This window comes from Zonotrichia albicollis, chromosome 2 (genome assembly GCF_047830755.1).
Source record: "Zonotrichia albicollis isolate bZonAlb1 chromosome 2, bZonAlb1.hap1, whole genome shotgun sequence".
NCBI lineage: Eukaryota > Metazoa > Chordata > Aves > Passeriformes > Passerellidae > Zonotrichia > Zonotrichia albicollis.
This window is the reverse complement of record NC_133820.1, coordinates 53,367,261-53,393,613: the sequence shown is the minus strand read 5'-3', so window position 1 is coordinate 53,393,613 and position 26,353 is coordinate 53,367,261. Positions and strand designations below refer to the sequence as shown.

Here is a 26,353-nt window from a genome sequence, read left to right as displayed (position 1 = left end):
GAAAGATCTTGTGTATTGAGGTAAACTGTGCACAGCACAAGAGTGACTGCTTGACAGAAAAGTTCTCCAGATCTCATTAGCAATGGAAATGTGAGTGAGTCGGTGTTCTGAGTAATTTTGAGGGGGTATTTGGAAATGCCCAGGGTATTCTGCTCAGGTGTGTTGAAATCTTCTGTGCAACAGTATGAGAATCAGTCTAATTTGATCCTTCTAGGCAGAGTTGTTGGCATTCAAGCAGTCCTGCAAAAAATTCTGCAGCCATTCAAAGGAAAGTGATTTGTTTACTAACTCTGTCAAAGAAACATTTAAGAGTAAAATGCAAAATAAGAGGTGGTAAGGAACCTCTCATTCTCTGAGTTGTGATTAAAAACTCTGCTAAATCTGTGTCTTGAATTTGATGGCATATTTTGATATTTCTTACAAGTCACTGCCCAGTGTCTGGAGTTCAGCACTGGGAACAATTACAGTACTTGTTCCTTAAACACCAGTTTTTATATCCTGATTCCTTCAAACACTGTTATCCACAAATGCATACACATCCCTTCCTTGGTCATTTAACCTATCTAAAAGTGTCTCTTTATTAGCTGAGCCACAAATTGGCTTGTTACTTTGAAAACTGAGATGACCAAACATTGTTATGAGAGAATGTTCTCTGAAACCTCTCCAGATGAAACCTACAGAGGGGCAAGGTCGTTAATGACCATATGAACCCTGCATTTTCATACATATTTAGTTTTGCCATAAAATTGATTGAGGTGACAGGGCATGTATAGGCAACCCACAGACAGCTGTGATAGTTAATTACTGTGTTTGATTGTCAGGTTGCCATCTTTGAAAAAAGGTTATTATGACAGATGGTGCTCATAAAGGTAGAGCTCAGGATTCCTCTAAGTTCTTCTGAGGCTTCCTGGGTGTCTGTGGAGTAGCCAGAAAAACAGGGATTAGAAGAATTAGGAACTACATCAGTAAACAATCATAAGGGCAAAACCTTTTCTCATGAGTGCTATTTATTTAGTTTTGCATAGTATTTTCAAATAATTCCTGTCACATCATTGAATTCTGGACATATGAAATGGATGTGAGGTTTTATTCTGGCATAGTCTCAAAGGCTGTTTTGATGTACACAGTCATAACCAGATATGGGTAACTCAGGCTAAGAGCTGTGGCTCCGTGTCACAAAAGCAATTTCAGAAGCTCAGAAAATAGAATACAAAAAGTGATGTTTTACGAAACACAGGACATTTATTAGTTCTTTACCAAGGGCATCATTTAGGACATACTTCTTTAATCCTAGCAATACAGGTTATTTGGGAGCATTATTTAGTTTCTGACAGCGTTCAACACAAAACCACCCTAGACATAACAATGGCTACTGTAAGATATGTTGTTTTATTCCAGATCTATTTTATGGTATTTATTATTCAGTTCTTAGTAGAGTTGGTTTTGCAAAAAGCCATAGTGCTCAGGGGTCTAGTGACACAATTATATTCTTTCCAGAAGCAAAAGCAGACAGAAATTAATGGTTACGTCTCAGGGCCACTGACACCAAGCATAAGACATAAGCAGTTGTTTTTCCTTTTAAGGCACAAACCCTACAATTTAGCAATTAGCTTGTGACCTTGAAGATCAAGATTAAAACGTGTCCTTTTGACACTAAGCAAAGCACTTGAGGCCTCTTTTAAACTTTGCACTGATTGCCCTGCAGAGAATCCCAAATTAATATTTGGGGTTTGCTCCATGCCTGAAGTCACTAAAACCTTTCATTTCCTCACTAATGAATTTCAGAACAACTGAAAAAACAAGTTTCCCTAGAAAATAAGCTGCTTCATCCTTTGGTCTTACTCCAAATGAATTAACATCTAGGGGAATGTTTTTCTTTGTTGTCATCAGGTTTTGAATTTGAGTTTCTGCTGTTTTGAGGGAGGAGGACTGGGCTTGAATTGTTACCTTTATTAGGGAAACAGAATCAGCCAGCAGATAAAAAGCCAGGTAGGTTATGGATGTTCAGTGTTCCACGTAGTGACATCTGCAAGTGTCTTACTTGGAATTTACTTTCTTTTTACTTGCCCTGAAACATAAACTCAGTTGGGAGATCTGCTTGCAGGTTTTCAGTATTTCTGAGTGGAATTTATAATAAGTGTAAGAAGCCTTTCCTGGGTACTAGGTAACATGAATTTTGGCAGTGTATGACAGCCACATTTTCAGATTGTTTCCTTATTACATTATTGATGCTGTCCATAATTTCATGTGAAAATAGTAATCAAAATGCTTCACCAGCTGCCATTTCACTGCTTTTGGGTTTGGGTTTGTTTTTCTGATTTTTTTTTTGGTTCTTTTTTTTTCCTGCCACACAGATGCTGAATAGTAGCAGTTCACCTGGGAGTAGAGCTGATGTAATCCTGTTATACCAGACTAAAGCCTCAACCAGGATCTGCTGATTTTATGATGCAGAAGGAGACGTGACATGCAAAAGAAAGGGGTGGGCAGCACGTTTTCTGAATTTTGTGTAATCCAAATTCAGGCCGCCCCTGACACCCATGGATTTTAGTATTGCAGAGAAATGTCCAAAACAGTGTCCTGTTTCAGGAAATGGATTTTGTCTTCCCGAGCAATTTCCTGACCTAAATTCCTGGTTAACTTTTCCTTTAATTTTCTCATGCTGTTTCCTGTTCAAAGAACATTTTTCCCCTTTGGATCAGCTGGCTGCCATCTTTTCATTTCTTAAAGTGCCTTAAATAACCCAGGTGCCAACATGAGAAGTATGTTTATGAGTCAGGTTTCTTGCATAATATTCTTTCTTGTCAGCAGGGCTTCCTGATAGAGATGTGTTATGATAACACAACCCTTTTAGGTCATTCAGCCAATTTTTTATGAGCCGGTTCAGTTAATCCTATTCAGAAGTTTCTCAGACTTCATTCAGGTTTTCTTTTCTCTAAGAAAAAAATGTACCATTGAGAGTCATATTGTTGATGACTTTCAGTGCTACTGTTTGATTTTTGATTTATTTTGATTGCCTTCTTCTGATTTTAACTATTCTAAAAGTATTTTGATGTTTGCTTATCTTCTTCTAGTAATGAAAATTAGTCAAAAATTTGAGAAATTATGCCCCAGAGTCAGCAGAAGTTAAAGGAAATATGTGTTCTCTGTCATGGTATTGTTTTTCTTCTCTGATAAATTTGCAATAAATTTAGCATCCTTTCAACAAGTTCATTATTACTCAGTATTGCCCAGTTCAGTATTTTAAAGCTGTTGTGATTGCTCTAGAAATTGCATAATAAATGAGAAGTTATGCAAAGGGACACTGAAGAGCTAGACCATGATAAATAGACTGTTATGTTTGATGACGCAGACAAAGGGAACATAATGTATTAAATTTATTTTTTCCCTGCCATAGCAATGAAAACATTGATTTTCTTGGAAAGGATGAGACTGACACAGCAAATACTTTTGCTATTACTGACCTGTCTAGAGAGTGGTTTAAACTAAAAAGAACTAAATCAAATTCTATTAAAACTTCTGGCCCAATTTTCAGAAGGTTTGTAAGACTCAGTTAGAGACCAGTATAGAAACTGATGAAGAGGGGACGGCAAGAAATAGTACAACGACTCATACATGAAAACCTGAGAACAAGTCCTTAGGTTTTGTATTTGTGTGTACTTTGGGGCACTGTTATTTATCCAAAATGCATTAATCAGGATAAAGGTAAAATTGAGTGGTTTTTATAAGGAACATTGAATAGTCAGCTCTTTACATCTGTTTCCACTTTATTTCATCTTTTCGTTTTATTCAGTTTTGAAGCTATTTTTCATTTGCTCTGAATTCTTTAAGTGTTGGTTTAAATTTTCTTGTAATGGGTAAGAGAAGTCCCTTCTACATAATTCTTCTCAGACTCCCAGAATGCCTGTCCCTTTCCCCCAGTAGTATTTTTCATGACTAAGAAAAAGAAAACACAATATCCAAAATGCAGATCTCAGAAAGAAAGACTGACATAATCCACCATATTTCTCAGAATTTTCAACATCTGCTAGTGCCAGGCATTTAAGGAGGCAAAAAAGGTGCTTCAGTAAGAAATTAATCCATTCTGAAACTAGAGGTAGCATTAAATGAATCTGTTCATTTTTTTGGATAGCTGACCTAATTTTTCTACACTGAACTTGGCCCAGATGCTTCATATCACTATTACTTATTTATAGGTGAAATGCAAAGTATTTTTAGAAAAAAAAGTAAAAGCTCATTCTTTACTTACAAGAATTTTTTATTTAGGTCACACAGAAAGAAGACAGTGGGAAATTTATTGTAATATAAATGAAATGTGAATGAGGAAATCTAGTTTTTTCTGTGTTTCTGACCAAAGCTACCACTCTAGAATTGAGCAGCAATGACACTTGTGGCAAACTAAGGCAAGGGTAACAGTTCCACCAGCCAAAAACCTCTTTGAGCTAAATTCTGAACAGCTTCAGGATTATTTCTGCTTCTGCAGATGAGATAATTTGATTATTGTTTTGCCTTTAGTACTAAGCACTGGAATGCTCTCACTTTGGTTTTCAGAGTAGACATCATTCCTGTTGCTCGTCTTGTATATGGAGATATCAGGCATCTCTGTAGAAGGGTTTCCTTTGGGCAGTGTGCAGGTTGTCTGGGAGGAGATTTTGATTATTGGCATAATGAGCTGAGGACTAGACTTTGGGATACATCACTTTCTCTGCTCACTGGTAGAAAAACCAGTTCAGGGTGACCCTGGGCTATTTACCAGCTTGATTAATGTTGAATAAGCAGGGAATAGGTTGATTGAATATCTTCTAAAACAGTCCAGTACATTTGCCTAATATTCTTTATCAGTGTGGAACTAAAGCACTGCACAAATGCTCCTCTCCTTAACAGGTCTTTCAAATGTTTGAAACCCCATTTAATGAAAGCTTGTGTGAACACAATTACCTTACTTCATCCCAGTCTGGTACACTTTTTCAGAAGTTGCAAATTTATTTTCATCAAAACTGGCCACAGCATAAGTTCACTGTTTTTTATTTATTCCTGAAAGATCAGGATTTACATAGATTTTAAGTAGATTCATTGTTTGCATTGAGAGACATATATTTTGTGCAATGCAAGGCAAATCTCCTAAGCAGAACAGAGCTGGAGTTAGACAGCAGTTGTTCTCAAGTACAGTTGGAGCTTACACAGCCTGAAGTACTTCAGCACATCTTTTCCTTCCAGAGGCAATTTCAGTCTGGTTCCTTTCAGCTTCCATATATCTACTTCATCTCTATATTGATAACAGTTGCGTGTTTGTGAAGTGTATTCTGGGTAAAATCAGGAATTTGCATCAGGACAATCCAACAAAGGACCTGTCGTGTTCTGATTCCTCTGCATCACCAGTGATCCCTGAAAGCTCAGTCAAAAAAAAAAAAAAAAGGCAAGAAAATGGTAAGGAATACCATTAAAAGGAATAGGGAGTGGTTGTCTTAAGTTTAATTGAGCAGTCTTCAAAAGTAATTGCTTCAGGTGGTTGGTAAATCTAATGAAGAATGATTCCCTTTTTTACTCTGCTGAAAAAGTAATGACTGTCTGGGCTCAATACAATGCCCAAGTTATCACTTAAAACAATGATAAGTAGCCCTAGAAGATGACCTGCTCTTTGTACAGGTTTAGCACTGTTTGCTGTAAAATGTATGAATGGAAATTCAGCATTCTGGCAAGTGGAAAGTGAATCCAAGCTGTGTATGACAGGACATATAGTTGTGTTATTTCCTGTGTTATTTCCAATTCTTGTTCTTCAGTGATAGTCTTCCATTCTATTTCTGGGTTCTAAAATGATTTGTGGAAAAGCAGGTATCTACACAGTGTGTGACTATAATAATGACTTGTTTGTTATATGAACCCTCAAAAGTTTCTATGGTTCTAGTAGTTGGAGAGTCCCTGAAAATAAATTATTTATCCATCAATAGCAGGAAGATTTGAAAACAAGGGAGCACCCTTTGTTAATTTTCCAAAGTCCTTTCTAAGCACCATAAAAATGTTGCTTGAGATAAGTGATATGCCGTATGTTTTCTAAAATCACTTGACAAGATTCCTTTCTGGAGATTATGATCTGTAGTAAAATGGTGTTGAGTGAAAGATGAAATAGGATATTGGCCAATTTCCAGAAACCAAGAAACAGCCATAGATGGATCTTTTCCTAATGGAAGGGAGCTAAGGTTGGAGTAATCCAGCAGCCTGTTTCTGTCACAAGGGAGATTTTATTATACTGCCGGGCTTCTTTATGCCTGAGGGGTGAAAGGAAGTTGAAGACTGGTAAAAGCACAGGCAGGAGAGACAAATGCTGTCCTGAATCCTGAAAAAAAACGGTACCATGTTTTCTGGAAAAGTAAACATACCTTCTGTATTTTAGAGAATCAGGAATAGAAATGGTAGATGAGCTTTTTTTATTTAATTTTAATTTAATCTGTTTTGGATTGTTGTATTTTAGGGGCAAAACCTCTACATTTATTCTATACCATTACAAGGCAAAGGATTTTGAGCCCTGATTACTTGACTAGGTAATTATCTCTCTGGTGGAATCTGGTGAATCCCCCTGAAATGTTTGTGCAACATTTTCGCTGTATGTATTCCCTGAAGAATTTCTAAGTAGGATGCCTTTTCTGCCTGATCTGGTTTAGTTGATTGTTATTAATAGGGATTTTCTATGTTCAAACCATGTGAAGTGCAGCCCATCGGTGCCTTAAATACCTTTAATTTTGCACATGAAACTAGAACCCAGAGTATTGAGAAGAATGTTGTGGTGTTTTTCAAGCTTTTTCCTAGTATATTAATTTCATAATATATTGTTATTTACAAGCAATTTATTAATATCCTCTGGCAGGTTTTGAATATGGATAAAGTAGGTGACAATATTGTATCTAATAAGTGTTGGTTTAAAAATAAATGAAGGAGTTCAGAAAGTGCTTGGGGAGAAGCATTTCTCAAATGAGGTTAATTAACACATATGTCAGTAAGCAGCATTCAGTTATGAAAAAAACCCAGCAGAATGAAAATGGCTGTGGTGAAAGGGCACAGTTAAAGTAAACTGAAGAATAGCAATGCTAGCAAGTGTGTGGGGTTTCTCTGCTTTTAAAATATCTTCCTGAATGTGACAACATTATGAGCTGAAGTGAAATTAATTTTTAAACATCTTCTGATAGCAACTCGACATCGCTTCATATCTGAGGCCTGACTTAAATATACCCTTCCCCAGCATTGCTTGAGTTGTCTTTCTGTTTTCCATTTTTTGATCAACAAAATTCAACCAGAATCTTTCTCTTACCTCTGTGAAGTACCTACAGATCTGCCCATTCTAGCAAGCAGAACAGAATAAAGGCTGCTAGGTTAGGTTTACTCATTGTTTCACAGATTTAGGCAGTCTTTGACATGCTGCACCTATCTACAGTGTTCAGCTGTGGCCATCTGGAGTCCCAGCCCCTGCAGTTCCACAGCTGGGATTTTGCTGGAGCTCATAAATGTGTAACTGTGCTTAAGGGCCCTACCTCTCCAGAGATTATTCTTTGCTTTGGGAATATGAGCTAGTGACTGTGAATAGTGTCACTTCCCTGACTGCAGACAGCCTGAAACCATAGTTTCACAAAGTATGAACTGCCCAGTTATCCTATATTAGGTATCTGAGGTTTCCTGCCTTTAATTCAAAATCACCTGGTCCCAGCAGTATTAAGCTTTACAAGTAGTGAAGCACTATTAAATGGGATTAAATCCTATTAAACTGAAACCCCATGTACTTGCATCTAGTGTTTTTTCCCCTCTAAAGATCAAGAGACAGTATGCAAAGTATATTTCATACATTATGGTGTGAACTATTCAGGTGAGGGGAGCTATTAGAAAAAGGTTCTGACTGTGCTGCCAGGTACTTTAAAGAACTCGAGGTTCAAGCTTGGTTGGCAGAACACAGGGGGAAGTTTTCCTCACCGGTGTTTTTTACAGGTAATTACTCATGTAGGAAGAAGCTGATCATCAGAACCATGAGGCTTATATGGGTGTTGTTCTCCAGCTGTGAGACATAGGTGAATGAGATTTTGCAAAGGCAAGAGGAGTGAGATTTACAGGAAGGTGTATGGCACCAGTAGAACATCCACCAGTGTTGCTGGAGAGTTTCTAGGCTCTTGCAGCAGCATTGAGAGCTTGTGCCGTTGAACTTTCACATTTCAGCCCTAGAATGCCTGAGAAGAATGGGCTGCTACAGAACTAATCAATTAATAATGGTTGATTCCCCATCTTTCTGATACATCATGCACAGATGTCTTTTAAAGCTGTTGTTTAATTTCAGACATTGATATTTATTGTAGAGGAACTTAAATCAAGATCAGCTGTCTGAATGCTCGAGTTCTTCAAATTCTCAGGAAAGATTACAGTCAGGATAGTTTCTATTCCTTAAATTTATTTACATTAACGTCTTGAGTCTATTTTTTTCTCTTAGGCGTGAAGTGATTTTTATAAACATGAGTCCATTAACTGTAAATTACCACTGTACTAAATCAGATTCCATGTCTCTCTGATAAATTGTGGCTTTACTCAGAGGAGCAACACAAATGTAATTTTGTCTCTAGTATATACATGTACCTTCCTGTTGCCTAATTTAATAATCTTTATCCATATGTAGTTTAATCTTTATCCAACTGAAGTTTACATAACAAAATGTTCATAAACAATTTTTTATTCAGCTCAATTTTTACAACATCTATGTCATATGAATATTAAAACTATTGAGACTGGAATAGATTATAATAGAAGCTTTTGGAATATGCTGTAGGCTATGCAAACACCTACAGACATGGGAATGGTTCAAGAAAACCTTTTCAGGTAGGCAACTATATGCAATTATATATATTATTTGGTATACCCATGATTCTGTGTCTAAATATATATATATAAAAAAGAGGAAATTCAATCCCAGCAGTGGATTTTTGTGGGCTGAATTTGCCTAGTTGCCCCTTGAGCCTGTTGTTAGCTTTTATCACCTGCAGCATTGTGTGTCATGTTGCACATACTAACTGCGCAGTATGACAGAGCACCTCCTTTGCCTTGCTTTGGATCAGTAATCTGCTAATTTACTTCCTGCTCCCTTTTCTTCAGTTGCAGGCTCTACTTGTACTCCTTCTTGAAAAAAAAATATGAAAGAAAGGAGGACAGGCAGAATAAGTGATCAGCTTTCCCTCCAAGTGCTACTTAAAAACATGCCTATTTGTGGTCAAAATTGAGGAAGACATGGCAGAAGGAAAATCCACACTATAAAAAGGGTGATGTTGTGTCTCCAGATAGGTTTGACTGTATTGTTCTGTCAGTGCATTGGCACATGTTCTCTAGATAGAGGGGGGTGTGTAAATAGGTTTCTGATCTTGATCAGCTCCCAGCCAATCTCTGGGATCCTCTGTAGCTCTTGATTAGTGGATCTGTGATGACTCAGAAATGTGAGCAAGAGAGCTGTGCATGAGCAGCCCTTGGGGCAGGAGTCAGAGCAGGGTGCCAGCTGCAGGCATCCTGTTTGTGAACTGCAGGCAGTGAGTGGACATGAGAGCATTTAATGCTGAGAAAATAACCTGGCCCTTCTGGACTCATGGGTTTCAACCTGTTCTCTGTTTAGGATTCACTAAAACTAGAGATGCAGTGTCTTTCAGGTTTGCATTTTCCAGTTTTTTTCAGCTGAAGGTCCACTGTTACGGGTCTAAATATGATTAATATGCCCAGGTTCTGTTTATGTGGTTGTGAAATGGGAAAGCACAACCCAAAACTTGATAGAGAAAATCCACATGAAATTGTCTATTCTGCTTTTCCCCTGTCTTCTAAATCATCTGTCATCATCATAGATAGATCACTTCATGAGTGAATACAAAATGCTGGTTAAAAAAAAAAAATCCTCTTTATTTTGCATCATAACCTATTGTTTTGAGTAAGAGTTCACAGTAGGGTGGTTCAACAAAAAGAAAATACAAGGGAAAATACACAGTTGTGTTTAAGTGACTACTGTAGACAGTAGTCTTTGTGGTACAAACTGGTGTTAGAATCAAATCTTCTCACTTCCTGCCAGTGATTCCTGTCCTCACTCTGCCTCCTATGAGGGGACAGCACAAGGGTTCACACCTGTGTGATAATCTGGGTTGGAGAGCTGGGCGTAGACTAAACATTTTTTCTGGAGAGGTAGGGGGAGGAGTTTGCTTATTTCAGAAATGTTAATTTTCATTTAGATAGCTCCTTGCTTGGGGTCAGCCTGGAGATATCCCAGCACTTCTGTCAGGACACTGAGTGACATGCTACAACAGTGACCATGAGCAGCCAAAGCAGAGCAGAAGGTTTGGAGTGTTTCTGCCAGGATGCACATGAAACAGCATCCTGACCTCATTTATGAAGCAGTTAGCAAAACTACTGCACTGTATAAAATATGGCAGTACAGGAATTAACCTGTTTAGTTGAATAGAAATTAGGCTTTATCCTTTTGGAATTAAAAAAAAAAATCAGCTTGTCCCTCCATCTCTATGGGATCAACATTTTATGTAAAAAGAGTTGGAGAGTAAAACACTGAACCTTGTCTTTAGTTTATTGTTTAAAAGATATTTTCTCTTTAAGAATCTTAGCATTTCCAACAGTTGAGGGCCAGCTTCAAGTTGCTTGTATATAATAGAAGTTTGCTTTGTTTGTATCCAGTTTTAGCATTGGTACAAGTATCCACACTCTATTTAGAGTACTTTTATTTATAACCAGTGGGGCACAACACTAAAGCACGTTTGTGGGGTCTCAGCACCTCAGGACTGAGGTGCCGAGTCACCGAGACCACCCTTGGGGGGCTCGGGAGTCCTGGAATGTTGCCAGAAGTGCCTGGTGGCTGGACTTTGATCCTACACGGGAGACGACACCTGTATGAGGATAGGAAGATTTCACCGGAGTGAATGGTGAAGGGATTAGTTAATTAGAGAGTGAAACACAGGGTTTAGGATTTCTGTACAGGGGGGTTTAGAGAAGTAAGATGGAGGAATTGGGGCGTGTCCTGTCCTTCTTCTTCTTCTTCTTCTCCTCCATCTTCTGTGGTGATGGTGGCACTCTGGGATTGGTCATTACTAAAAGTGCACTGGGCAATAAGGGTGAAAGGTATTGGGGAAAAATGATAAATATTGTACACGTAACTTTGGGTATAAAGATAGGTGACCGCCCAGAGGGCAGGGGAGTGTGCTCATGGCTGGCTGCTGAGCAGACCTCCGTCGGGCCGAGAGAAAATCTTTTAGATAAACAATTAATAAACACCGAGACCGAGAAAAGAACTGAAGCCTCTTTTCGTCCTTTGAAACGCGGGCTGCTTCAAGGCCACCCCGGGCCTTTCCAGGCCCTCCAAACAGCCGAAAACCGGACGCACGTTCTGCACAGAAGTACAATGTTCCATGAGATATAAGAGAAGTGGATTTTGCTTTTATTTGATTTCTTTTCACTTCATTCCTGAGGAACTCTGAAAGTAACAAGGGCTATGGTGTTCATGTCTGCTATTTCACTGCTAATGTAATAAATAATGTTCTGTTTATAGAGGCATGTTTTTGATATACAGACAGCTGTGTTTGTGTTACAGCTGCTATATTGATTGTGATCCTTCTAACTGAACAATGTTTTAACCTCATTAAAAAAAAAAAAAATGACCTGTTAGCTTCAGTGATCTGGTCTGCAAATCATCAGAGTAGTCTTATGATACTAATAGTGATAAGAGAGTTATGGAAACTTCAATGGTGACTATAATATGAACTGGATGTACTTTTTCAGGGGGCTCCTACCTAGATAAACAAATGGTTCTTAAATTGCCTTGTCAGATAAAGTCAGACCTGGAATTGTTAAATTGCTAACTGCAGTGGCTTATTAAGACAGAAAGGCCAGTGATACTTGGTGGAGAGGAGAAGCTTGCTTGGGGCAAACAGGCTCCTGGCAATTGTTGTCTACAGTGGTCTTCCTGACAGTCGTCTCTCAGTGAGGTGAGTAATGAAAGGCATAACTCACCAGAGCTGCTGGCAGGCAGCTGCACTGTACAGTACTGATAGCTCTGCAAAAGGTGTGCCTTGAAATGGACAGAAGGCACTTGAGCAGGAAATGGAGTTTCTGAAAGGGGAGGTGGTTTCAGGGCTAGCAGGAGGAGCCTCAACAAGGACCGTGAGCTGCAGTGACAAAGTTAGGCATGGCCAGGTTACTGGGGAGTGAACAAGGCGCAGGACATTACAATTTAGAAACCATGCAAGCTCAGATAGACCTACATACTTTGTTTAAGCCCCAAATACAAAGCCACATAGAAATCTTCAGAAATTTAGATTTACTTAAGACTGTAGGAATACAGAATTTAACATATCTTTTGGCATATGCAAGTGAAATACCTCTATAAACATGTGACAATGAAGACTGTGATGTACTTCAGGTATTCGTATAAAAGCCACAAATTAGCAAAGTAGCCAGCTGATAAAACTGTGCTAAAGTCATGCTTTCTATTTCATGTCTTTTAATTTTCCTTTTTATCCCTAGTCCAGAGGATAAAATGCACACTTTAGTTTGAATTGTTAAGACTCTTTGATCTTTGTTTTACTATTCTTAAACAAGTGAACTTTGTATTGTCTGTCTCCAGAAGGGCAGAGGATGTAACTAACTTATAGAGTAGGCACAAAGAGGAACTTCCTGAAAATCATGTAAAGAATGTGGAATCCTGTATTTTTTATTAGACACCAGGTATAGAGGAGAACAGTGGTATTATCAAGTGCCAAGCTGAATAAAGTGTTTCGTCTGGTGGGCACACACCAGTATTCTGTGCCACCTTCTGCAGTGGTGAAGAAACAGTGCAGAAAAATAAACATTTCCTATCTTAAAAAAAACTCAGAGCTGAGGTTGCACATTGATCAAATAAGCCGTGAAAATAAGGAATTGAACTTTAATTAAACTGTATTTTAAAGGGTGAATGCATTCAACATTTTTTTACAGTTGAGGAAAAATGTTTGAGCAGGTGTTACACAGAGAGGAACTGGTTTTGCAGACGTACCTAGGCATCATTCTGAGCAAGATCAGCTACTGGAAAGCAGGAATTCAGTTTTTCAGTAATGACAGTAAAATTAGGCTTTAAAAATTGTATTGTAAGTTTATTGTTAAAATGTCTTCAGCAGACAGAATGAAATTAATAATGTGCTCATGTGCATCTCAATCTTCAGACCTACACATTCCAGATCCATAGAAATCTTTTAAACCGTAAAATGATAGTAATCTTCAAAGGAAAGGATGATATCTTTTGACACTCCATACTTAGTGGTCTCAACTCATTTCTTCATGTCATCTGCCTTGCCTTACCGTCCTAGGCTGACCCTGAGGGTAGCTCAGTCGGAGTGTCAGAGCATGGTGCTAGTAACACCAAGGTTATGGATTTATTCCTCATATGGGCTGTTTACATCACAGCTGGACTCAGTAATCCTCATGGGTCCCTTCCAATTCAGAATATTCAGTGAATCTGTTTGCTTCGCTTTGCAATTGTGATGTATAAAAGCCTCTGGGCTGGTAAAGCTCTCTCTTTTTTTTTCTCTCGGGGAAGAATTTAAATCTCACACCCCTCTTTAAAAGCTTCAAGCAATCTGAGGGCTATAACCTTTTGTGTGTTGTTGCTGATAAATCTGTAAGCTGACTCGGTTACAGCTTTCCAGGCTACTTTTTCTCCTTCGGCTGTGTTTATTCAGACATTATTTTCCCAACCATTTCCCTAAATGCTTCTGTTTACTTGTCATTCCCATTTCAGTGGTTGGAAGCTACTTCATCAATAATAAACCACTGTTTTATTACTCAACTGAGGATAAAAATTAGGGTTAATGAATGACAAATGAAATAAGGAGCCTGAGAACTGGTTGTTTGCCTTATGTTGGGTGCTTTCTCTCCATCATCCATTAGATAGCCACTAAACTACTTTTCAGGAGAGAAAGAAAAACCTTTTGTTATTTCCTGAAGAAAGTGTTTGTCAGACTATTACCCTTCCAGGTTCACAAACTGTGACTGATGAAACACACTCTAAAACATAATTGTTTTTAACTGCTTCTGTACAAAAGCATTTGCACAACATAATCAATCAGCTTGGGAAAAAACACTTCTCAGCAGTCTGTAAACAAGAAAGCTTTGACAGTCCAGGTCTAAGAATGACCTCTGGGACAGTTGCAGAAGGCAAATCAGTTTTCACCAAAATTTCAAATAAAAGTCTTAAAGATTTTATATTTCATACTGTGTGTTATATGTAGATCTTCTGATAAAAACCCCACAAGAGCAAAAATACTCTTTATTGTACCTTTCATCTGCTACAAAATGAAATACTTAAGGGTTGTTCATTGTGGGGTTTTGTTACTTCTAAGACAGTCACTGTCACGGATTATTTGTAAGCTTTATAGCACATGTCCACAGGTGGTTTTGTCTTGTTATTTAAGGTGTTTTTAAGCCCAAGGTCACTTACAATTCACCACCAGCTCCCAAGTGTTATGTAGGAACCTTGGATGCTCATGCTGGGGATGGAAACTTGGGTTTTCCTTGGGATGGAAAACCCAAGTTTTTTCATATACTTGTTTCAAGACGTTTACCGTCTTTATTTTTAGAATTTCAATTTAATCTTAATTTCTACAGCCTGTCATTTTCTGTGCCTTAGCATGGTATCATATAGAGGTTCACACCCTGTGTCTGTCAAAGCTCCCATCCTATCTCTAGTTAGATGGAGTTTATATTATTTAATTTTACATATGCTGCTATTATTTTATGTATATCAATATATAAATTTATAAAATATGTTTGTCAGATGATATATGATATTATGTTATATGGTACATATATATATATATTAATATAGAAGTATGATAAAGGACAGTAGAAGAAGAGAACATCCGAATCCAAATAATTAGATAGTTTCAAGCTAATTTATTATTGGGTGTTTGGTGCTGATCGGTTTGTTTGCTGTTACTTCCTATCTGATCTTCTAGCTAATTGCTAATTATTGACAGTTTACTAATAGCATAAGATAATTCAATTTGAAAATTACTCATTCAGTTTAGCTTTTTTCTTCTCTTTGTAAAAATAGGGTCACGGCCTTCAAAGTTTTCTGGAAGCTTTCCCACAAAGTTGGTTCAGAAATGATTACTAATGGTTTCAACCTTGTTTCAGCTGTGTACTAGACTTTGAACAAGCAGTGGAAACTATTGTCACAGTGATTGGACAATTTTCAGAATTCTTGAACTTCACAAAACTGAGGAGTTTGTGATTAAACCAGTGTGTCAACACATCTTTCTCCACTTAGTTTGCTCTGAGAGCATTTGTGTCTATGACTTTTTTTTTTCTTCAGGATGCTGCCAGTAGTGTCAGCCTCCTTTTTTCCTTGCGTGTTTCCAGCCTGTAGATTTGCATTGCTGGCAGTGTACATGAGTACACGTTTATTTTCTTTTCATGAGAACAGCAGGCTTTATGTCTGGTTTTATATTCATATATGCAGGTCAGGGACTTCAGTGTAGTCTCTTATTTAAGTATGGTCCCGAAGATAGTAGCGAAGTTGGACTTTTTGAGTTTAATTTGTTCTAATTTCTTGAGAAAGTCAGTATTGTTCTAAAGGTTAAAAACTTTTGAAGGAAAGCCAAGCCTCAAGTTTAAATGCATTAACAGATTACTCTTATAAGGTAATTTTAAAGTATTATAAGCTCTTTTAAGTGAGTAAAGGAAGATGAGGACTCTAATCTGTCAATTCTATATACCAGCTTGTTCAACTTCTAGCAGATATTGCAGAATTTCTTACAAAGCATTTTACTTTGGATTCTTATGCTGTGGATACTCACAGTTGTTTCCCATGGCCAAACTTTCCCAGCTTCACTCTTTGTAATGACAGTTCATATGCTCAAAGGGAGTTGAGGGTCAAAATCAGATCTTTCAGCATAGTTCTTTCACTTCATAAATCTGAGACTCATTCTGAGACCTGATTAAGGAAAGTCAGCAAAGCCAGAATTCTGCCTCACTAGAGAATCCATGGTGCCTGAATGATTTCTTGGATGTAAATGCACCTGAGAGATAGCCAAAAATGTAGTGCACCAAAAAAGGTGTCTAATCATTTTACTACAAACACTTGACACAAGAGATTCCTTAACTATTTTAAGTTTAGGAAGGTGTAATCAAGAAGAGTTTTGTTCTGTGGCAGACCTGCTACATCCATAACCTTATGGATGTAGCAGGAAATGAGAGGAGCTTAATTTCACTCAGCAAGATGAAGGTTGAGAGGAGATATGATTGCTATGAGTCCATGTTTTGCAGGTGACACTGTAGGGAAAAGTGATACTTAGTTTGAGTGAAATAGATCTAAGTTGGTGATTTTTAAATTTAGGCTGAAAATTAAGTCAATGTTTCTGAGTACTGCAGCAGTGAAATTAAAGATCAGTCATTCCATGTGATTAGTGACAGATAATAAAATTTCAGCAAGACAGCAGTTTCCTTCAAGACAGTCTGATATTTTAATGGGAATTGTTTGAGGTGATACTTGTACTTGTAAGGGACTTTACTCCATCATCCTTCTGTGATCTATATTCCTGTTAAATTCTATGCATTAAAAGAGGTCTCTCACCTAATCTGCTGGGATTCTCTTTGAAACAATGGAAAAATATAGGTTCTCCACTTACAGAGTAGGTAGGAGAAATGTCTTTCCTTTATCTACAGAGAAGGTAAAAATGACAAATTTATCCTAGAATTCTCCTTATCCTATGGTGGAAGTGAAATGAGTGGAGTACCATCCTGTATAATTCACAAAATCAATCTTACTGTGCTTCAAGTGGAAGATATGGTAGAGACTGTGTGACCTTTGTTGCTCTCTTGCATTTAATTTCTAATTTTGTAGAACTCCTTCCTGTAATATGGGATCAAAAATGACGACAGTATTCCAGCCTTGATCATACTGGTTCTTCAGTTCTACGGAATAATGAGTGTGGTACTTTAGACTACATTTCTCCAAAGTACATTGGGGAAATGTCTTGCAACCAACAGTCACAGTCTGAGAAGGATGAGGTTTCAAGTGGCTTTAGGATTTATGTGGCCAGTACTATGACACAAGCATCTATTTAAGAAAAAATGAACTGGAAGGAACTTATTGAGTGTAAAATAAATGTAAGAACATCAGACTAAAACAAGACTGAACACACCCTTCTGGATTGCCAAATTCCTTTCCCTGTGCTTGGAGGCAATCAAGTGTCTTATACTTTTCTAAACAAACTCCTGAAGTAATGTTTACTTCTCTGTCTAGTTAACCAGAAATAATAAAAAAGAAAATTCACCTTTCTTTGTTGCAATTAAACATACTTATAGCCTTGAGCTACAAGAACCAGTTTTAAGGACAGATCCTTAAATTTAATTAACTGTAATTGCAAATGGGCAAACCAGGACAATAATTTCATACATATGAAATGCATTGATGCAGGAGAAATTGGTTACACTGAGATTCTAGAGATCTGCATCAGACATGGGGTGCAGGCCAGCAGACAATAAAAATATATTCTGTTTCATTCTATAATAGGTTCTAATTCAGTTGATGAGCTACTGTATAAGGAATGTGTGTATTTAATATCCCATTTAAGCAATGATTTTCTTCTAAATGCAGGCAAGGAAAGAGGAAGTGGTACTAGACAAAGACACTAATTCAAAGTATTCTTCACTGCAATGATTACCCTGTGCTTTGATAAACCATACTGAATGTATTGCTAGAATAGAAATAGAACCTCTTTCCCTTATTTGAAAGATGGAAGTGTTTAATGAACATCAGTTTTTGGCTGTGGGCTGTGTCAGTTCACCACCAGAGACTGATTATGCTGGTGGACCCAGTGAGGCTGAGGTACTCAGTACTTCCTTTGCCTCTTTTAAACATTGAGATCTGTCCCCACAAGCATTATATTGGGTCAGTTAATCACCCCAGACTGCTGAAGCTGATGGATCTCAGGAAAAAATAATGACCAAGATTCTGCTGAAAGTCTATTTCCTTGTTCAAGGATTAAATACTAGCAAAATAATTTTATACTGGGTTAGTTTTGCAGGGCACATAAAGATACATATTTTATATCAATGATGTTGTTATTGACAATTTAACTAAGATTTTAGTTTCCATTGAACACGTCTTTGTTATTTGGAAGAAGTTTAAAAAATATGTTCCAATTTTTTTATGGGTTGAATTTTTTATCTGTCTATAATCTGTTCAGAGGAGGATTAAGTTGGACATCAGGAAGAATTTCTTCATGAGAAAGGATTGTTAAGGAAAGGAGTGCACAGGGAGGTGGTGCAGTCACTTGGTGCTTGATACTTAGTGCTTTGGTTGACAGTCAAAGATTGGACTTGATGATCTAGGAGGTCTATTCCAACCTAAATGATTCTGTCCTTCTGTGAAATAACTTCAGTATAAATTATGTTCAACAGTAATTGATTGCTGCACCGAAGAAAGAAGCAGTTCAAGACAGACACTGAACTGCATATAAATAATCAGTTTACTCAGAACTGAGAAGCCAGTGTGGAGCTAAGAAAGTTGGAAAACTTGGTGCACTAAAAAAAAGGTAGAGAGCAACCTTGCCATGATTTCTCCCTCTGCACCCTTGGATGCCAGGTCTCAGGACTTTGTGTCTTGTTGGTTAAATTGAAGCCCAGGTCAGTTTACCTTAAATGCAGGTAATGTCTCACACTGCTAAGGACCTTCTCTGGTACAAAAGAACAAATCAATAAAAAATGTATATGAAAACTTTGCCCTGCTTTTCAGACTTTCTACAAATGTGATGTCACAGGAACATGCTGCACTGTGAAAATACAGCAAGCTTACAAAATTCAACATATACACAGGAAAACTAGGATAAATATGAAATAAAGTTTCTATAGCTTTTTTTCAGAGCTACATTTCTTAGTTCATGGGATTCACATTTATCACTAGGAAAAAGTTTGCTTTTGAAATGAATTTAAACATAAAACTAAACGTTTCTTTGCTTGATTTAAATATTTTGTGTTTCCCTACTAGCAATTCTGAATAACTATTAACAATATCAAATAATGAAACTAATAATTATAGTTAATAGTTACTGTTGTCAGTTGTGATATATTCTCCATTCCATACCTATTATTATCGTGCAGAAAAATGGTCCTTTTATATTTAAGACTTTCACAGTTCCAAGTATTTCCAGTGCTGCAGAAGACTGTATCTCTAGAACAGAGAGGGCAAGAAGCAGAAAGGAAATTTATACTAAAGCTAAATCTAAACAACCTAGAATAAGTTATACCTTTTAATGTTACTTTTTGTGAAGGAATTTTGAATCACAAAGGACTAATTTTTTTTACTGAAACTTAAATTCATATTTGTTAACATTTAATGAATAAAATATTGCTTATGGTTATTTTTTGTGGGAAATACTGAATGTAGTAAAGTGTATTTGAGCATATGTATGTAAAGAATTATTAAACCATTATTCAATAAAGAAAAAAGATAAAGTTGTGGGGAATATTAAGTAGTTTAGCAGAGTAATTCTAGAAGAGAAAATTATTTGCAATTTAATTTATATTGAAGATTGGAATCTTAATAGGCTGAAAAAATAAGATTGAATTAGTGAATTAGATTTCCTTCTTTTTAAAGAGAATGTAGCATATTTTGTAACATTTCTCAGAAAACTTAAGTTTGCCATGTTCACTTTATAATAATGACTATTTATTTAATAATATAATACTGACTATGTATTTAATAATTATGGTTGGAAATGGCTGAGAATTTCAGTAGTAGCAGACTGGACAACATTTCAGGGCTATCATGAATCAAGAATTAGCATGATTTGTTGGCAAGCCCCTGAGTGAACGAATAAATAGCATATCAAGATTATGAACTGCAATAATGAAAAGAATGGTGGAGATGGGATCTAAGAGATGCCATACAATGTATTTGATGTGCTTTTATCTTGTCCAGATTCAGTTAATGCCTGAGCACTCCATTATATGTCAGAAAAACATCAGCAGGGTGAAGAGGAGAAACCAGAGCCAAAATATGAGTTAGATGGTTGCTGAAGTAGAGAGAGTAAGAGCAAGGGAAGTCAGCCTGACTGCTTCTGTGAAGCAGAAGGGAGTTTAGGCATTTTCCATCTTTGTGTGCCCTGTTATCCTGTGCAATCCCTCATTTCCCATCCCATGACTGCTGACTCCTTTCACACTGTGGCTTATTCTCAATCTGAGCTGGGAGGACAAAATAAGGAAAAAAAGTGTAGTTTTAGATGATGATTGATGACAGCTTTTTTTTCTTGTTGAAATAAAATGTAGCTGACTACTGATTCTCATGTTGTGTAGTAACAGTGGTTACAAAATGCATCAAAGGCAGGGTTTCTGGTGTCCCTGCTGCATTCAAAATACACAGCAGATAAAGAACTAGAATATTTCTATTAACTATTATTCAAAATGCCCTTGCATAAAGACGAACTTACAATTTAATTTCTCTGTGTGCACACAGCCGGGGCAACGAGAACAGACTGGCCCTGCGGCGACAGACCATCCTGCGGGAGAAGGGCAGGAGGCAGGCCAGCCGGGGGCCGGCCTACATGTTCAATGACCACTCCACCAGCCTTTCCCTGGAGGAGGAGCGCTTCCTGGACGCCGCCGAGTATGGCAACATCCCGGTGGTTCGCAAAATGCTGGAGGAATGTCCCTCGCTCAACGTCAACTGCGTGGACTACATGGGGCAGAACGCCCTGCAGCTGGCGGTGGCCAACGAGCACCTGGAGATCACCGAGCTGCTGCTGAAGAAGGAGAACCTGGCCCGGGTGGGGGACGCCTTGCTGCTGGCCATTAGCAAGGGCTACGTTCGGATAGTGGAGGCCATCCTGAGCCACCCCGCGTTCGCCGAGGGCAAGAGGCTGGCCCTGAGCCCCAGCCAGTCGGAGCTGCAGCACGACGACTTCTATGCGTACGATGAGGACGGCATGCGGTTCTCGCACGACGTGACACCCATCATCCTGGCGGCTCACTGCCACGAGTACGAGATCGTGCACACGCTGCTGCGCAAGGGAGCGCGCATCGACAGGCCGCACGACTACTTCTGCAAGTGCAGTGAGTGCAACCAGAAACAGAAGCATGACTCTTTCAGCCATTCTAGGTCCAGGATCAATGCCTACAAAGGTCTGGCCAGCCCTGCTTACCTGTCTTTGTCCAGTGAGGACCCGGTCATGACTGCCTTAGAGCTCAGCAATGAGCTGGCCGTGCTTGCCAACATTGAAAAAGAGTTCAAGGTGAGTAGAGGGACACTGATTCTGGCAGACACGGAACTGCAAACTTTATCCTTTATAAATCAGCAATATAATGTGGGAAACTATACAGTTTTTTACTGAGTGGAAGATTTAAATCTTAGTAAATGTCTTATTGCCGTGTGCCGATTGTAATTCATCCTGCTTATGTAGAATGTGCCAATGAACTAATTTTCTGCTTCCTACCAGGCGGGAGAGTGAAGGAGGCCCTTCAAACCCATGGCCGAAGCTGGTCTAGGGCAGGGGAAAGAGGAGTCTAAAGTGGTACATTTTAGTCACTCATGTCAGATAAGTTGCATGATTCTATCAAACCCTCATGCATTCTCTTTAGTTTCTTGTATTTGGACTTGAAGCTTTCATACTGACAGTGTATTGCATTCCTTCATGAGGAGAATTCTAAGTAGATGTCCTCCTTTTTTAATGTGCTATTCTGGTACTTCTGTTCACTTCTTCCTCTTTCTTACTTTTTTGTACTTAGTTATATGTAAACTGTGTAGAGTTAAAAGGCTTGTTCAGTGTTAAATAGAATTTTTTTTTATTTCATAAATGGATGTTTTTGAAAAAAAAATATTAGTAGTTGAGACTCTTGAAGCATGAGTTAAGGAGTAAGAATATAAGGTTTTATCTGTCAGTAAATGCAAAGTCAGGCCTTGTGCAAACATTGCCAATGTTATTTATGACCTGGGTTAGCTAAAATCATTTAGCCTGGGTTTGCCTCATGGGACCCTGTCAAAAGCAGATGCTCCTGTGACAGAGCTCTATATATAGACTTCACTAGCAGGAGATCAACATCCTTCCAAAGCTGTTACAGAATAATTTCCAACATTGTGTTAGCAAGTGTTTGAAGTTATCATGATCAATATTTAACAATAATCTTGGCAATGGTACAGTTTACAAAATTGTGAACTGTCTCTACTCAGCCAACCTGAGCTGAGGTGCTGCAGTTCTGAATGAAATCCCCTGGACTTGTGCTCATAGGTGGCACCGGTCTATTATAAGAAGCTGAAATATTTATTGGAGAGGGAAAATGAGGAAGAAGAATGTATAAGGTGATCTTAAAAACAGCACCTGAACTGCTGAAATTGGAGGGAAGGAGAAAAAACCAAAATGCTGGGAGGACCATTTGAGACTATTGCAGAGAATGAATATCTGCCCCATGAAGTCCCTGGCAGAAACCTTTAAGACCTCAGTGGGCTGAGATTTCATCCACTGATTTCCTGTGCAGTTCAGTGAAGAGTATTGAAACCACATACTTTTTTCTCTTCAGCAGCTGCTGATGGCAACAAAAGGACTTGATTAACTTAAAGCAGAGTAAATTTAGAACAGAGCTAAAACCCATTTTTCATAAACTATAAGTGCAGCCTGTTAAGTTCACAGCTATGTTGAGATAAATAGCGTGTCTGATTTGTAGGAACTGTATAGATCCCTTTACCACAGTTGGAGTGACACAAGCTAAGATTATTATAAAGATAAATAAACTCATCATCTGGTGCAGCCAAAAAGAGGTGTCCTTCAATGTATGCTAGAGAACACAATCAGTGAGATGAGTGGGAGGACAGTACCTGTCCATGGCTCCACCAGGCAGAGAATGGAGCTCACAGGTGAGAACCCAAGTAGGCTGGGTCACAGAAAAAGCTTCTGCTGCCAGCTCTGAAGTGCCATGAGGATGCCCTTCTTTGGTGACTTCTGTTTTTCCAGTTCCTCTTTTGTCTCAGTTGCTGTCTATAAAATGAGAGCTTCACTTCTAGTGTAATGTTGTACAAAGAATTTTGGATACTGTCCCTCAGCAAAACAGGAGATTAGAGACAAAGCAGCTCCATGCTGCTGGGCATTAATCATCCAGACTCTGCTGGGAATATGCATAGTATCTTTGGATAGAGTGGAGTGGAATAGGAACACTGAGGAGCACAAGGCAACATGGAAATTTAACTCTCCAATAATTTAAGGTTTCACCAGGAGCTGGCAGCTGGCAACATAAGGTCTTTTGGGAATGTTTTTATAGATACTAAAACCATGTACTGATTCTGGATAAATATTAAAGACTGTGAAGTACATTTATAACTGAATTTATGAGAACTGACATTTACACTATTGATAAGTAGTGATATTTACAATATCTAGACAGGCCAGAGATTTGGCTGCAAAATACCCTGCCTTAAGTTCAGTGGAGGCAGTACAAGTGTGTAAAAGTTACAAGAAATGGATGCTGTCAGCTCTACTGAGTCTGGGTTGTTTGCACTCCTGCAAGCTTATATCCCTGGTTGCAGCAATTAATCTAAAAATAATGTTACCCTTGCTTTATTTCAGGAGTTTTCTACAATCATTTGAAGAGTGTGGTCACTGCATAAAAGTGTGGGTTTAGCAAAAATGCTTAACGTGTGTTAGTGTAATCAAAACAAGTATATTTTTAGTGCATAGGTTATGGCACTGGACATGGCAAATCTTTAGCTCCACCTAGGGTTAGCCTGAGCCATTTAAAATATTTCAAATCTTACATAAATTAAAGCTGAGCTTTCTGGTAACACACCATTTTAGGTCACCTGTTTGGTAGTGCTGATTTTGATAGTGCTGATGGGATGTTGTAGCAGGGAAACTTCCAAGTGGTTGCCTACAGCAGCCAGTGACACAGATAATTTGCAGGTTTTCCTCAGAGGCAATAGGAAGGATCAGTGCTAAACTGTGATGCTGGTTGTTTTATGACTGTCCTATAAACTGCTTCTCTCTTCTAACATTAGAACACTGGCCATGAAACTGTGATTCATACAAAATAGGAAATGCCACAGTCAGGGGAAACCATTATTCTCTGGAATAAACCCCTTTTTTTCTACAAACCTATGCAGTAGTGTTATCCAGCATTACATGCATTTTGCATTTTGTTGCAGGTATTAAAAGTGTTGCAGTATTTAAGAGTGTTTTGGAGAAAAATACTTTATTAGGCATAAAATCAGAAAAAAGTAGATTACTTCTGAAGGCAGAATAACTGGACAGATGTGTAAATCACAGTGTAGAAATATTTCTGTACCAAATAAATAGGTAATTCAAGCTTCCTAAGTAATTCTGAGATCTTCAGGTGTTTCTGAAGACCATTTAATTTAGTTTTGTGTCATAGAACCATAGAATGGTTTAGGTTATAAACGACTTTAAAGATGATTTAGTAGCAACCCCACTGCCAGGGCAGGGAACCTTCCATTAGATCAGGTTACTCAGACCCCCATCCAACCTGGTCCTGAGCATCTCCAGGGATACAAAGTACTCTAAGGACAACCTATTCCAGTGCCTTACCACTATTTTTGCCTAATATGTAGTGTAAACCTATGCTCCTTCAGCTTAAGGACATTGGCTGTGGTCCTGTCCTGCCAGGCCTTTTTCTGAAGTCCCTCTCCAGCTCTCTTGGAGCCGCTTTAGGTACTGGAAGGTCCTGTAAGGTCGCGCTGGAGCCTCATCTTCTCCAGGCTGAGCAGCCACAGCTCTCTCAGCCTGTCTGCATGGGAGAGGTGCTCCAGCCCTCTGATTGTCTTTTTTGGCCTCCTCTGGACCTGCTCCAACAAGTCAACCTCTTTTTTATGTTGGGGACCCCAGAGCTGGTGCAGCCCTGCAGGTGGGCTCTGAGCAGAGCAGAGGGGCAGAATCCCCTCCCTGGCCCTGCTGCCCACCACTGGATGCAGCCCAGGACACGTTTGGCTCTTCAGGCTGCAGTCTGACATTGCTGCCTCATGTTGAGATTTTCATCCACAGCACTCCCAGTCCTGCTTCCCATGGTGTTTCTTGATCTGTTCTCTGCCCAGCCCATGCTTGAACTTGGGATTGCTTCAGCACATGTGCAGGACACGGCTTAGTGTGCAGCTTTACAAAGTTTGATATTATAGAGAATATTTTTATTTTTGGAGATGGTGTTCATGTTTTCTTCTTCATCTGCTTCATCTCAGTGGTTTGCCCACCTAAGAGCTAATATATTTACTCTACACATAAAGATGTAGATGATATATGACAAATGTCCTGCAGAGATGTGGCCTGAAGTTTTGAGAGGGACAGTTGTGGCTCAGTGCTGTTCAAAATAGATAAGATTAGCATTTGTTAAAAAGTCCACTGACTTTTTAATGGCAACTGGCTGGTTTACTGTTTAAAGGGATGAAATGGAAAATGTGTTTTTAAGTTAAACATAGATATATTACTGTTTGCTGTACAGTAATCCCCCTAATAAAATCATCCAAATTTGCTTTTCTGATGAGAAGCAAAATTCAATTCAACCCTCTCAAAATCTAATTTTCTAGGGTTTTTTTTTGGTTTTTTAGGGTTTTTTGTTTTGTTTTTTTTTCATTTATACAACCCCCATTACAGAAATGGGACCCCCATCTTCACTACAGCTGTTGTCAGCTTTCTTAAAGAAAAGTAACATTACTTGTTAGAGAAGGAGGGAAGCACTGAAGGCATAAGGGCCACCTTTGAAAGGGAAGTAATGTATTTAGGTATCTACTGTGACACCTAAATCCAACATGACATCCCACTTTGAAATCCTAAGTTCTAGTATAGCAGTATCCATATTTCTGATCTTGTCCTCTACAGTTCACTGAGCAGAGCCAGGACATGGTTTGGAGCACTGCTCCATTCCATCCATGTGGTTCATTGTCATCCTGCATGCTGAGAGCATTCTAATCCCAGGCACAGTCTGGGGGACAGCAGGAGCCTGTGGCTGGTCACAGGGGACCATGTGAAAAAAGTCTCTTTCTTTGGGATATACAGCTGTAGTGATGCTCTCCTGGCTGTGCTCTCCTGTGCATGGTCAGAGGTAAAGCAGGCCATGGTCAGCTGAGGTTTTCAGAGTGACAAGAGCCTGCTTGCCCCCTTACTTGGCACCCCAAGACAGTCTGGCACGTTTAGGGCAGGTGCCTCCTCTCAGCAGTGCTACTCTCACTCCCCTGCCACCAGCATTGTTCCCTAGTTCCTCATCCCCCACAGTGCTGCGTCACCTCCCTTCTGCAGGTGGGAGCAGTTGGTACTTCTCCCTCATCCTTGGGAAGAAATTTTTTGTGAAATCTGGCACAATTTGTTTTTTTCCTAAACTGCTGAGG

At 38.7% G+C, this 26,353-nt stretch overlaps 1 protein-coding gene across 1 annotated transcript in view; it reads left to right on the top strand.

The window, feature by feature from the left end:
- TRPC6 (transient receptor potential cation channel subfamily C member 6) overlaps window positions 1-26,353 on the top strand; it is a 79,450-nt gene that overhangs the window by 26,970 nt on the left and 26,127 nt on the right. The window contains exon 2 of the mRNA XM_005482594.4: window positions 20,495-21,269. Within this exon, the coding sequence (XP_005482651.2) occupies window positions 20,495-21,269 (775 nt within the window). The remainder of the gene's footprint in view (window positions 1-20,494; window positions 21,270-26,353) is intronic.